Raw genomic sequence first — 13,873 nt, 5'->3', positions numbered from 1 at the left:
AATATCTGCAAAGTGCGGAGTGGTGGGGAATATTCTCTTCCAAGTGAAAACAGATTTTACCAGGACCTACATTAAAAATGGACATGAGAAAAAGTATCTTAAGTATTCTGAGCGAAATAAATAGTCCTATGTATAAATATCAAGGGCTATGATATAAATGTGGCTTACATGTATAAATAAATATCATGTAAGCCACAGTGACAACAAGACGATTAACTGCTTATCTTGTTTCAGTGCAATCTTCTGCTGGGAAACCTTGGTCCTTGCACTCGTGTAAGGCCTACTTTGACACTGAGCCTACAGAGCCCAGGTTGTGACACTTAGAATTAAATGTAGTGTAAGAAATACTAATCCTAATAGATTCACTTCAACATTGAAAGGATTGTGTGGGAGTTATGGTCCTTCTAGTGTCGCTGTTTAAAGGTAATTGGACACTTGGATGCATTGTACCTTGAAAAGTGAAGGCAGAGAAAAGGTGGAGAGAACCCCAGGTGTCTGCAGTAAAGGTCTGTGAGGGCATCTCCAGGGAAAACACAAAGTGTCTGCAGATATCTAAGACTTAAAGCAGTCATTCACCACATGCTTTTCAATAAGAATTATTAAATATCACTTTGGATGTGGATCTCTGCAATTATTCTCAGACCCCTAAATTCTGCAGTAAAAATTGCTGCATTTTTATGGAAGACTTTTCAATACTGCCGTAAATCCACTCCAATTAAAACTGAGACTTGGCACATTAATACAGTATGCATTTCTTTATGTAGAACTGAATATGCTTAAGCTTAGATCCCGAAGTTAGAAAGAAAAAAAAGCGAGGGGAAGAAAAAGAGACATTTTGGACTGTGGCATAAAATGGAAATGCACAACTTCTAAAGATGTGAGTTCCACCACTGAGCCTGGAGTCCTTTGCCACAACCATTTGGATGTAGAGTTTTCTTCCCTGCTATCCTTGAAAAGAAGAAAGGATTTCTCTTTGCAATAACTAGCACTAAATGGTAATTTGAAAAGCCAGATTTGGACAGTACTACTTTTTATGAGAAGCTGCAGAAGAGGGGGGGGGGGGGGGGGGGGGGGGGGTTATGCACAGATATATAGTGCTGTGCAAAAGTGTGGAGTCATCACTAATTTCTTTATATTTTGCAAGGAAAATGAGAAATAGGAAGCATGTGTAAATACATACGGAAATACAGCACATAATGCAAATAAGGGCCTTGTATAATCCTAACAAGCTTTAAAGTCAATATTTAGTATGACCACCTTTATTCTGCAACACAGCCTGAACTCTCTCGGGCAAGCTTTCATCTAGCAGTTCTCCGGGCTTCTTGAAGGCCATTCAAAGCTTTTCTTTGGATGTTGACTGCCTTTTGTTCTGGTGTCTGTCAAAATGCTCTAACACCGCTTCAATAACATTTAGGTCTGGGCTCTTGGGAGGCCGATCCATGCCTCACGGTGTTCCATTACGTGTTTTTCCATCCAGATATGCTGTAGCGCACTGACAGCGTGTTTGTGATGAGTGAAGAATGAAGTGTTCCCAATCAGACACATTCCAGATGGTATTAGATGGTGAATCAAAATCTAATGGTATTTTCCAGCATTCATAATACCATCAAGTTTGACAAGATCCCCAACACATCTGGCTGGAATTCCACCATCAAACCATGGCATAGCCTCCATTGTGTTTTACAGATGGCTGTAGACACTCCCACACATACATACTGACCACAGGACCTGTTTACAGCCCAGTTCTTGTGTAATTGGTACACCTCAGCCTTTCCCTTTAAAATATTTGTGATGAGGCTTCAGTAAACTGTAGGTGTGCTGAGGAGACATCTCTCATATCCTATGTCAGGTCTTTCCTGAATTTTTTCCTATTTCTTAAAGACATGATTTTCAGATACAGTTCATTTGCTGTAGATAGAAGAGGCAGGCAGGAAAAGCTTTTGTCTTCCACCTGTCCAATTTCAATACATATTTTAAGGACACACTGCGCACCATGCTGAGATATACCAAGCTATTGCTTAATGCCGCTTTGATAATCACCTCGTTGGAGCAAAAATACAATTTTATGCCTGTCAAAGTTTTCTTCTGCATTTCTTAGTAGATTCTACTGAAGAAATTGGAACAAATTGTGTTTTACAACAGGCTGCTAATAACAAATGCCTAAAGATACACTTTAAAAGTGGTTCTCTGTTCTGTATTACCTGCAGACAATGGTGCCTCATCCCTTGAGTTAGGTGCCTTTTTATGCTTGAATGATTCATAGGTCAGTGTTAAGCGGTTTGAAAAAGGAAAACCAACAACGGAAAACTTTGAAAGGGCTTCACAAAGCCAGGAGAGCTACTGCTCAAGGCCACTTGTAAAAAAAAAAAAAAAAAGAAGAAATGTAAGAAAGTGTAACAAAACAAGCACAACATAAAGCAATGAGGCATGACTCAAGACTTGTTTACAGAAATGCATCAACATAGCACTTTTTGCTATCAATCACAGACCTAGCTACTTGTTAAATCTAATTACATAAAAAAAAAAATATCACACACACACACACACACACACACACACACACACACACACACACACACACACACACACACACACACACACACAGTTTAACAAGGCCACCATTTCAGTTGTTTTTATTTCTTTGTGTCAGTGCAAAAAAAGGGAATGCTGGACAAATGTTTACATAAAAAATGTTTCCATAAAAGTAGAAAGAAAAAAAAAAAAAAAGCACTGCATCGTATGTGACCAGATCCGACTTATTCGGTGAGGATGGGATAGTCCAGATCAGCGGGGAGTTTAATAACTTCTTCTCGTCGCGATCTGTAGAAAAAAAACAAACAAAAAACGCGGCGTTTGTGTGAGACAGCAAAGTTATGAAAACAAAAAAAGAAATGACACATTGTGACCTTCCCAGCCAGCAGCAAGTCTAAAAATTCAATATCACCATTTTCTAGTAAAGCAAAAGCAATATGTGTCATCATGTAGTCCTCAGAGAAGCATCTCATCACATGTACTATCTGCTGTGCTGTTCCACAGAGAATGAAGTGACGAACTGGCAATAACGTCTAATGTGACAGAGCACCTGAAGGACAATATATCTGTTTACTTTTCACTGACAAAAACAACTCAATATCCACAGACACATATGGCAGATTTAGTTTGGATATTTTGTACAATTTCTACAGTTTCTCATCGTGGAACACTTAGACGCACTTACATGTTTGCCTCAGCCAATGAAATTCATCACAACGAGATGGAGGACGGTGTGAGCGAACAGGAAGTCGGCGAAGGCTCTCTCTGGGGAGATGGACAGAAAATCTCCTTTGTTCTGTGGGTTGATCTGGATACGAAGACACACTGAAAAACAAACAAGGGATTAAGTATCAGCATGTACCTCTTTCACTTGTCAATGCACAACTGCAGTGGGGCTACAGCGGAGTTTTTTTTCCCCATGATAATTTAATAGTTTTAATATTAGGGTTAGTTGTTTAGTAGTTAAACACCAAAAGTCAGACAGCCTAATTTTTTCAAAATTTTCAGCTCGTTACCTGTTTTTGCATTTAGATGGAAATAGGAAGCACAGATACTACGCAGTATAGCTGAAATAATTCACTGAATAGCTGATTGGTCAATGCAGACTGATAATTTCTCCATTTTTGTCATCCTAAAAACACCACACCTCCATCACATTTATAAACCAATTAAATTCTCATACTTGTTAATGTCCAACATGAGTTGTAAAGGTCAACCGATTTATCAATGGGCTTAATTTACTGACTTCTAGTAGCCATTTGAAGAGCCATTGGTTTTGGATTTCATACCTGACAATATATGAAAATCTGATATAAAGTACTGATAGGAGAAACACCCTTCAATCATGTTATGATTACTGATGTTATATAGTGTGTAGACCAGAGGGCACTCTGCAACTTCTTGTTGGCATCATGTGTGTTTGTAATGCCACAAACAACTAGCAGCTGACAGAAAAAGAAATTCGAGTTCACCAACATAAACCTCTGGTGGTTGCAGCAACGGCAGATCTTCTAATGGCTAGATATACAGATATATGAGCCTATGTATTTATGTTTTTCCAGATGGACAAAACAAACAATTTCCACTAACATATGCTAGGTGTACATATGTATTTACTTCTTTACACTCAGGTCAATCCAGCTTGAAGCTAACATGGTGAAGGGTGTTTCTCCAATCAGTATTTTTAAAAATTGTATTTATCGTCCATTACAAATGCCAATGCCGACAGCATAAATCAGTGAATTGATACTAATGGCCACTTAAGGCTGGCTCCAAAAGCAAGTCAATGCCCATCTTAAAATCCCGAATTTTACTGTATTTTTTTATTTTTTATTTTTAAACAGAATGCTGGCTGTCAGCCAGGGATACCCCTCAGCCTCTTACTAGATGCACCAATGGAATGAATTTCAAAATCCTACATCAACTTGTTCTCAAGTTATCACATTCACAAGATTTTCAATTGATAAAATTGCTTCATTCTCGAGTTTTCACATTCACAAACATGGGTGCCCGCATCAGCTTTTCAGGACAAAGAGGTAAAAAGTTTACAGCACCGAACAAAAAACTTTTTTAGCTTCTATGCATGGGTTCCCCTTCACAGCAGCTAAACAATGGGGTTTTTTTTGTTATTGTTATTCCCCCCCCCAATCTCCATCTGTATTATAAAACAATCCACCATGTTTGTGCTTTTGGTACCTTGAGCATTTTAATAAGAAACGTATGAAAACCAATTCAAAATCTCTGCACACCTGAAGGGCCGACAGTGTCGGAGGAAAAAACGTCCTCATATACAACTAAACGTAACCCTACACACTGTCTCAATTACAGATGAACTTTTATTGTTTTAATGGAATTACCTGACAAACGAGCCTATTCAAAATAGACTTGGTTTGTGGTTTGTTTTTATTTCTGATATTTTTAATTCTAATATTTTATTACTTGATTAAAATGTGCTTATTTACGCTAACAGTTTGAACCAAGCTTGCTAGTGTTGGCTAATATTTTGGCACACTATGCCATCATCCAAATAAGGTGATTGTTGGCTTTACCAAAAAAAATAAATAAATATGGCAGAGGACAAACGTAATATTTTGGCTTGTATATGCAGAGCCTACAAGTCAATGGTCCAAATCACTGTGTGACCATCTAACATTTAGTCTTTGAGTCCATGGCCTTTCCATGCACCTGCGGTGGACAATCCTGAAAGGTTCAGGAATACGGGAATGTATGAAAACTGCTTAAAGCACATTTTTCTAGGTGCAAAATAAGCATCTGTGAAGCCTTGAAAATAATGAACCAATGCCACCCAGAGAGCTACTCAGGAAACACGTGTATTCATTTCGTTTTAATATTAACTGAAGTCACGCTACTAGTTTAGCATAGATAGCTAACTTGTGCCTGAGTGCACGTTCTGGATCACCCCTTTTTGTAAAAAATAAAATAAAATTACCAGCGACACGTTTAATCGAATAAACACTTACCTGCGAGAATAAAAGCACCCACGCAAGAGATGAAGCCCGAGAGAAAGCTATTGAATGGAAAGGTGCCGACGAGGAGACAGTAGAGGAACTGCAGGGCTCCAGTTAACAAGATGTACAGCAGATATGCGTCCACCACTTTGAGTTTGTTGGGCGTCGTGGTGCCGTACTCGTCCAGAAACCGAGAAATAACAGATATCACTGAGTTCGACATGATTTTGGCCGTCTAATTAGCAGAAAATTACTCAGGATTTTGTTGCACGAAACCTTTTCCTCGGTCGAATAAGTGACGTGTCCCAATAAACCGGAAACGGACGTGGTGTTGCACGTTATACGTTCCGACCAAATCGGAACGAAAAGCCACAGAGTAGAGCACGGAGATGTAAAAATAAGACAGATGATTTTCTCTGCTGCTATCTTGAGTTGCAACGATATTAAGTTGTTATTTCTCTCTTTTTATGGCTTAATTTGTGACCTCAGGCTGTGTGGTGGTCAGCACAGTAGATAATAGCAAAAAGAAAAATGAAGAAAAAGATGAAAGGATATGGAGGCTGAAAGTAGAAATATTGAGAGTATCAGTACCAACCGTAGTATTGGTATTTATACTATTAAAACCCACCCCTAATCGCAACCCCCGAACGTGTGACTTTTTTTTCGTACAGTTCGAGCATCATTTCGAGAGACGATCTTTGTGTTTGATCAGCTGACGTAGGAATGTACTTGTTACAAAACATTAGAAATTAGCATACAGCAGCTGAGTGTAACTTGAAAGCAGAGGAGACAGAGCGTGTTATCAAACGTGATCAGACTGAATGTAGTCACCGGAATATGCCCACCAATGGATAACCCTGCGACCATCGCACCTGTGCAGAACGATTGTGAAACAGAGTAAGTAACTTAGCTTAATGCAGCCGAATACAACCATTCACAAAACGCTGCTAGTCGCCTTTAATCAAATGTTACTTAAATCTCGGAAGACTCGCTGTATTCAGACGCGTTTTGGGCTCTGGGCGGGATGAACTGTAAGACTGTGCTGTGTCATTGTTTGTGAATCGGTCTCTAGCTTCTTTTAATGTAAAATGTAGATGTTGCCATGGTCTTTGGCACGTTCTGTGTGAAATTATTCTTGGAAACATAAAGGCAAATACTAGTATGGCAGAAAGTTATTTAACAGTTAGCTTTAAGTAACAAAGACATACAAAGTTATAGTAAAATGATGGTAAGTGTAGTCTACTGTTGACTTGTGAAGGTAGGTCTAATAAGGTAATCATAAGGTAGGTAGGACTCTATTGGAGTGTCACCTGCACTCTTGGCTAACAGGTGCGTTCTACTTGTTATTGGCTGACAACAAAAAAAGGAGGAACAGGGGTGAGTGTGACTTATCAAAATGACTCAGCAAAGCTAAACTGCTTTGTTGATTGGTGAATAGGTGAAAAGCTCCTGGGATGTACCTGATGTAATGATGACAGAAGCAGAAACGCGATCCTGTTCTTTTTGTACCTCAGTGTAGAAAAAAAAAATCTATTATTCTAAAAATGAATGCTAATAAGAATGGAGGTAACCAGGATTTACCCCACCACCATCAGTCCTACAAGTCTGACTTTGATTAACAGCATGATGAAACGTGACTCTCGGCTCTGGCTCTGTACCACTCAAGTGTCAAGTGCATTATCTATGCAACATTATTTGCATTTCAAATAGTGATAACATTGATTTTACTTGCTTGGTTTTGCATCGGAGGAATTTGTATTGTGTTTCTACTCCACTATCTAATATCCCTTCATTCTTCAAATGTCTTTCTCTCATTCTGTCCTCGTCAGGACAAGTTCAGCTTGGAGCTGGTGGCCTTCCTGGCGCCCTACCTCCATGTCCCTTTTGAAGACAACTGAATCTAAGATTCTTGCCTGTAAGGATATGTTGATATTAGCTGGGTGATTACATAACAGGAAATGATATATAACTGTTTTTGTTTAAGACTTTAACCCTAATGATTATTCCTTCTTGTCTGGTAACATCAGGTATTCAGAATGATCTATGGGCCAGATTTGTGACCCTACAAAACCAGTACCGGATATGGACTCTGACCATCACCAACAAGGCGGTTCGCAAACCTGTAGAACAAGGTAGAGATCTCAGCTCCCCTTTTCGTATTCTTTGTTTGATTATAAGCAGACATAGCTGTAAAGTATGAATTGTCATAACAATGGCGTAATACATCATTCTTTCCTGTTCCTGTGTTGCCTGTAGTGCCTAAGACTCCACTGGTAATGGTTCATGGCTTTGGAGGAGGGGTGGGTCTGTGGATCAGGAACCTAGACGCCCTGAGCCGGTCAAGGCCCGTCTACGCGTTTGACCTCCTTGGTTTTGGCAGGAGTTCCAGGCCTCCCTTCCCTTCAGATGCTGCCGAGGCAGAGGAGCAGTTTGTGGACTCCATTGAACAGTGGAGGCAGTCTGTAGGCCTGGAGAACATGATTCTGCTGGGACACAGCCTGGGGGGTTACCTGGCAACCTCGTATGCCATTCAGTATCCATCTAGGTAAGAAAGCTGATGAAATACGCAGTCCATCATCTGTGGTCAGAATTACCTGTGGCTTACATTAGTCACTAGTATTTGAATTACGTGCGTCACATGTGTCATGTTGAATATTAACCAGGCGTGGCCATAGCAACATAATAAACCTGTTATGTTATTAAAGGCTGGATGTAGCTTAATGGTACTGTATAGATATGAACAGTATACAAATCATCTTATATTACTGTCCTCAAGAAAGCAACAGTTTCCAAAGTATAATCTGACTGTCCACTTTATTAGGTACACCTCTTCAGCTTCTTGTTAATAGAACTCTATTGAGCCAATCACATGGCAGCAAATCACCGCATTCAGGTATGCAGACGTGGTCAAGATAATGCGCGGAACCTCAAAATGGCAAAGAAAGATGATTTAAGTGACTTTGAATGTGGCATGGTTGGTCCAAATGGGCAGCAGTAAATTTATTAGATAAAGCTACTTCTGGGAATTTTTTTCCTCTGGGGTTAACAGAGAATGGTCCAAAAAAGAGAGAATATCCAGCGAGCGGCACTTCTCTGGGAGAAAATGCCTTGTTGATGCCAGAGGTCAGAGGAGAACGGCCAGACTGCTTTGAGTTGTTGGAAGGTCACAGTAACTAAATAAACAGTTGTTACAAAATATCCAGAAGAGCATCTTCACACAGGCTCACCAAAATTGGACAGGATAAAAGACGGGAAAATTGTTTGTTGAGATTCGGTGTTAGGGTCAGAATCTGACATAAACAACATGAAAGCTTGGGGTCGTTCTCCTTTGTGTCAGAAGTTCAGGCTGCTGCTGGTGTTCTAATGATGTTGGGGATATTTCCTGGGCAGGCTTTGGGCGTTTAGTGTCAATTAAGCAACCATCCAACACTCTGTCGACCATGTCCATCAATTTATAGTCACAGTGTGTCCTCTTTGTGATGAATGCCTCCACCTGGATAACCCACTATGTCAGACATCAATATAAATGACATTTATTTTTTTTAGCAAATTAAGCTTAAATCTGCACTGACTAATATTTGTTGTGCTAACAGCGGGTCACGTTACTGTCTGTAATGTGAAAACTATCACCAGCCTCATCAGCTTCCCTTTGTTTTTACAGCCTGTTATTGTGTTAAAGCTTGAAACTGTACTGTGTTGCTTCAGTCTCAGCCATCAGTTATTTCTACTGTAATGTTTAATTTTTACCAACTCGTGACTTTTTTCTATAAATGAGCTGGCGACTCATACTAATACATCGTGCTGTATGTTATCGTGATTATATTCTGCTTTCTTTTTCACAGAGTATCACACCTTATCCTGGTAGATCCCTGGGGTTTTCCGGAGCGACCCAAGGTCCAGAACCAGCAGGGCCAGGGGACAGATGTGGTGAAGAGGCCGTCCCCTCCCCGCTGGGTGAAGGCTATCCTAGCAGTCGTTACCCTCTTCAACCCACTTGCTGTGATTAGAGCAGCGGGACCGTTGGGTAAGAAGTGCGAACATCGTTCTGCTGCTGCGCTGTGGCACGCGTAATGTTGCGACCTCCTTCTCACAACGTGTTCTGCATCCAGGTCCGGGCTTGGTGAACAGATTCCGTCCTGATTTCAAAAGGAAGTTTGAAGATCTGTTTGATGACGACACCATGACCCAGTACATCTACCACTGTAACGCACAAACACCAAGGTATGTGAAGAAACACCCCCCCCCCTCCATATTAAAAATGCGATTCTGATTAGAGAGAAGTGACAACCTTCTCTTTCTCTTCCTCCATCCAAGTGGAGAGGTGGGTTTTAGGGCCATGACGGAGTCCTTGGGTTGGGCTAAGAGGCCGATGCTGGATCGGGTTCATCAGCTGCCCGCCTCCATGCCCGTCACTCTGCTGTATGGAGCACAGTCCTGGGTGGACAGCTCATCCGGATACAAAATGGCTCAGATTAGGAACCACTCCAACACCAGAGTGCTGGTAAGTAGAGACACACACATTTGCATCCATAGAAACACAAAGACAAGCATATGAGTCTAATTCAGCTTAATGTTATGTTAATATAATTAAAATCAACTTTGCTGTACATTCCTGCTGACTGCTCCTATCTGCTCCTCTTTGCAGCTGATAAATGAAGCCTCCCACCACGTGTACGCAGATCAACCAGGGGAGTTCAACAGAGTTGTTGAAAATATTTGTAAATCTGTGAACTGACATGTTTTTGGACTGAACTTGTTAAGAAAAAGTGGCGATGGTCTTAACACCGGCACTTTTGCATGTGAAGTATGCTGGGTGGGTTTGCATATTGAAATGCCATGATTTTGATTGTAGTTTCTTTATTATTATTATTATTGTAACAAGTTGTTGTTGTTATTATTATTCCAGTAAAACTCTTATATTTGTTAGAAGGGGTTTTTAGTGTTATTTACATTTATTTTTGACATTTTCATGAAGAGCATTAACCGAACTGCCAGTGCCGAAATATACTGGGTTGTCATATTCCTTTAACACTCAGTGGAACACGCACACGGCTATGGATGTGTTATTTATTACCCATCAGCCACATGATTCCCGGTTCACACTTCAATATGTGCCTGACAATTTTTCTTTAATCCCTGCTCTTAATGTCTTCCTCATGTATCAATCAGCTGTATTTTGTAAAATTAAACCAGTAAAAGCTTATTTAAACTACCTACGAGTGATGCACTTTATTGCCCCACCAGCAGGGGGCAGTGACAGCTGGCATATTTTTTAGGTTTTATACTCTCAGTGGGTTTTGCCCATCAGTGGCACTGTATAGCGGTTAGCATTGTTCCCTCACGGCAGGGGTGTACCCACCACCTACCCAGTGAATGCTGGGATAGGCTACACCCTATCCACCCCTGTCTGCGACTCCAAATGGACAAATTGATGAATGGATATGAATTATAAATATCAAATGAGAAAGTCACTTAAAAATATATATTTACCAATTGTTAGAACAGCTGTTTAAAACTGTAAAACTTACAAGTATATAGATTTAAATTAACCTGTAAAGTAAATGTAGCATAAAAATAAATGCAACTGAAGAAAAAAGTATATTTGGTAAAAGTTCCATAACACTTGTGATAAATCAGAAGTTGATTAAGTAAAAATACAGTTTTATATATATATTTTTGTACCGTGTTTGAAGGTGGTAATAAGTTAAGAAAAAATGTAACATCAAAAGTATAACAAATTATAAATCTAAACACAAAACTTGATTAACAGCTATAAAAGGTAACTTTTTTACATTTACTTTTCTTACTTTACACTGAAAAAAATGTTTTGTTCAATTTACTCAATTTTTTTATGACAAGTGGTTGCACGAAATAAATTTGTTTGAATCCAGAAATATTTTTTAAGTACACTGAATTTAATTTAAGCGAGTAAAACCAACATATATTTTTAAGCTACTTTAACTTAACTGTTGTGGATACGTCTTAGTCAAATATTATTAGTAAGTCCAACTAAGGTCGTGTTAAATGTACCAGAATAATTTGTTTCCTTTACACTTATGTCCCAAACTTATATTCAAATCAATCAAATTGTTAATTTCTCTCTATTTCAATTAAGTTAAGTTTACTTAAAAAATATTGCTTACCCTGATTTGTAGTTTTTAAAAACATCAATAATGAAAACTACAACATTCTTTCACATCATTTATTAATGCAAAATTTGTTGCAAACAGAATAAGAATCCACATCTCTAAGGGAAATTGCTGCAATTTGTATAATACAAATTACAAAACTTTTGCCTATGAACTAGTAGCTTTAAAAAGCTGTATTCAAACAAAACAGAAACAACAGACAAGAGAAATGTTAACCAATGTTTCTCTTCCTCTAAAAAAGAAAAAAAACAAACAAACTCCTTACATAAAAGAATAAAACACTACCAGCAGTATAATGTATCACAATTAGAAACTGATGCATCCACAAACTAACCAGTTTCAGACTTGCTGTTCTGCGATCCATATTTAGAAATTGCATTTTAATAAGGTAATTAGACTTAAAATTAAACTTGTGTTTTCCTTACTGCTTATTGACCACTGTCTTTCCATTCTAGTCCTTCCTTGAAGATTCTGAATGTTTTACATATTTTCTGACCTAACATACTCGCTTCAAAACAATTAATAGTCTTTAAAGTGTTACCAGTGTGCTGCAGTGTGGTAATCATGAATGGTTTTTTTTGTTTTTTTTTTATCCGGTTGAGTTAACACTGATTATACGCAGGGCAGCAGCTATAACTGAATAATTACAAAGTTGCTCTTCAAGCTACTCAAATGTACCACACGTGAAACATTCATTATTGAAAGTTAAAATGTTCAATCGAAACATAACACAGAACAAATGATGGTTGTACAAGAGTTTCACTCCTATTCACAAGAGCACCAGTCATTGGTAATTTACATAACAGCATTCTCTTGATGTGTTATTTTAGAAATCTTCCTATCCAGTAGCAATTTTGTTCTTCAGCCCAAAGACTTTGGGGGAGAGCTTTTCACCATCGAATCCCATCAACACTTTCTAAATGAATTCATAATAGTCCTTCAATTCCTTGGGGAAGGCTAGGTTTAGTGCATAGATTACTCCAAGCATCAATGCACAAGCTTGGGCCAGAGAGCCAATGTTGTCCATGACTATCTCCCCTTCAACAAATATTCCAATGTCATCATAATGTCCATTTTGTCCATCCTCCCTGTTGATGACATAAATGCCCATGGTGTGCTTCTTCAGGTCTCTCTGGATATCATCTCCTTCAATGTCCTAAACATTTAATAAAAAGGTAAAAGAAAAAACAATTAACTCTACAATTAAATTCCAATCTAGTCGTTTGTGTGTGTGTGTGTGTGTGTGTAACACACACACACACACACACAGATATCTATCTAAAAAGTGTGTGTATAGATGACTTGCTTACAATGACTTAAATGACTTACAAAGAACTCCCGAATAAGGCTTCCGTCCTCTTCACCAAGGTAGAGGCAAAGTGCCCTGAGAACTGCTTCCCTTTTCACTTTAACATCACTTTCAGCCTGTTTAAAGAGAGTTGCTGATTAAACCAATTTGGAAAAAAGAACAATGTCTGACATTCGCAATAAGTAAATTTTATCATATGTCAGTTCAAACATAGTAAATAAAATTTATATATGAAATTTCAAAATTTAGATTGCTTGGCTGGTCACCTAAAACAGCTTATTGGACTCACCAGTGACCTGAAGGTCATCTCCAGTTGAAGTGTTGTAATACACTGGAATTCAGCATTTACCTGTATCTCACACACACACACACACACACACACACACACACACACACACACACACACACACACACACACACACACACACACACAAAGAAGACTGGTGCTTAATCATTGGTATGATTATTTTGTTATTTCTTCATTAAATGCTACAATGCAATTGCCATCACTTCATAAAGCATGATTATCATATGGGTTAGTATACAGTGCATGAAGGATGTTACTACTGTTAATCAAAGAAGAAATGAATGGCATCAGTCCATTTAACGAGTTTAAAGGGTTTTAAAAAGCAGATATTTGTCTGTTTCAGGTGGTTGGCAACACATTTTCCTGTGCTCTTTGTCCACTGGTGGGAGTGTCTCACCTGTGAGGTCAGCGGGGCAGAACTCTGCCATCAGCAACAGAGAGCAGAGAAAATTTAGATGGCAAGCATGTTTTTAGTTGCACATGTAAGCCCCAAACATCTCTGAAATTGCTCTGCAAACTTCAGAGTACTTATACTTCAGGAGTCCTGTGGGTTATCTTCCGGCGCCCCCCGTGTGCGGCAGCCTGTTACAGCAGCTCTGCTCAATCT

At 39.0% G+C, this 13,873-nt stretch overlaps 3 protein-coding genes across 3 annotated transcripts; 1 reads left to right on the top strand and 2 right to left on the bottom strand.

Annotated features, from left to right (window-relative positions):
- Positions 1 to 2,605: 2,605 nt before the first annotated feature.
- Positions 2,606 to 5,833, bottom strand: dad1 (defender against cell death 1). Its single transcript, XM_004565335.5, has 3 exons — positions 5,514 to 5,833; positions 3,218 to 3,357; positions 2,606 to 2,820 (listed from the first exon to the last, which is right to left on the bottom strand). Exons 1-2 carry the CDS (start codon positions 5,722 to 5,724, stop codon positions 3,227 to 3,229), a joined length of 342 nt encoding a protein of 113 aa, XP_004565392.1. The 5' UTR covers positions 5,725 to 5,833; the 3' UTR covers positions 2,606 to 2,820; positions 3,218 to 3,226.
- Positions 5,834 to 5,919: 86 nt separating this feature from the next.
- On the top strand, positions 5,920 to 10,713 carry abhd4 (abhydrolase domain containing 4, N-acyl phospholipase B). The gene is made up of 8 exons (XM_004565334.3): positions 5,920 to 6,398; positions 7,331 to 7,416; positions 7,529 to 7,633; positions 7,758 to 8,046; positions 9,344 to 9,525; positions 9,611 to 9,722; positions 9,816 to 10,002; positions 10,147 to 10,713. Exons 1-8 carry the CDS (start codon positions 6,349 to 6,351, stop codon positions 10,234 to 10,236), a joined length of 1,101 nt encoding a protein of 366 aa, XP_004565391.1. The 5' UTR covers positions 5,920 to 6,348; the 3' UTR covers positions 10,237 to 10,713.
- A 976-nt stretch (positions 10,714 to 11,689) lies between these two features.
- Positions 11,690 to 13,315, bottom strand: LOC143413538 (uncharacterized). Its single transcript, XM_076876756.1, has 3 exons — positions 13,249 to 13,315; positions 12,980 to 13,075; positions 11,690 to 12,806 (listed from the first exon to the last, which is right to left on the bottom strand). Exons 1-3 carry the CDS (start codon positions 13,264 to 13,266, stop codon positions 12,567 to 12,569), a joined length of 354 nt encoding a protein of 117 aa, XP_076732871.1. The 5' UTR covers positions 13,267 to 13,315; the 3' UTR covers positions 11,690 to 12,566.
- Positions 13,316 to 13,873: the final 558 nt, after the last annotated feature.

The sequence above is a fragment of the Maylandia zebra genome, linkage group LG18, assembly GCF_041146795.1.
Source record: "Maylandia zebra isolate NMK-2024a linkage group LG18, Mzebra_GT3a, whole genome shotgun sequence".
In the NCBI taxonomy this organism is placed as follows: domain Eukaryota; kingdom Metazoa; phylum Chordata; class Actinopteri; order Cichliformes; family Cichlidae; genus Maylandia; species Maylandia zebra.
The sequence above is the reverse complement of the archived record's forward strand: the minus strand, read 5'-3'. Positions and strand labels throughout refer to the sequence as shown.

Excerpts from the sequence above, each read along its gene's own strand:
- dad1 (XM_004565335.5), bottom strand. The coding sequence starts at position 5,724 with ATGTCGAACTCAGTGATATCTGTTATTTCTCGGTTTCTGGACGAGTAC. Across the intron at positions 3,358-5,513 it reads GGGTGCTTTTATTCTCGCAG|TGTGTCTTCGTATCCAGATC; the intron begins GTAAGTGTTTAT and ends TTTGTTTTTCAG.
- abhd4 (XM_004565334.3), top strand. The coding sequence starts at position 6,349 with ATGGATAACCCTGCGACCATCGCACCTGTGCAGAACGATTGTGAAACA. Across the intron at positions 6,399-7,330 it reads CAGAACGATTGTGAAACAGA|GACAAGTTCAGCTTGGAGCT; the intron begins GTAAGTAACTTA and ends TGTCCTCGTCAG. Across the intron at positions 9,526-9,610 it reads TAGAGCAGCGGGACCGTTGG|GTCCGGGCTTGGTGAACAGA; the intron begins GTAAGAAGTGCG and ends TTCTGCATCCAG.
- LOC143413538 (XM_076876756.1), bottom strand. Across the intron at positions 12,807-12,979 it reads GCCTTATTCGGGAGTTCTTT|GACATTGAAGGAGATGATAT; the intron begins GTAAGTCATTTA and ends TTAAATGTTTAG.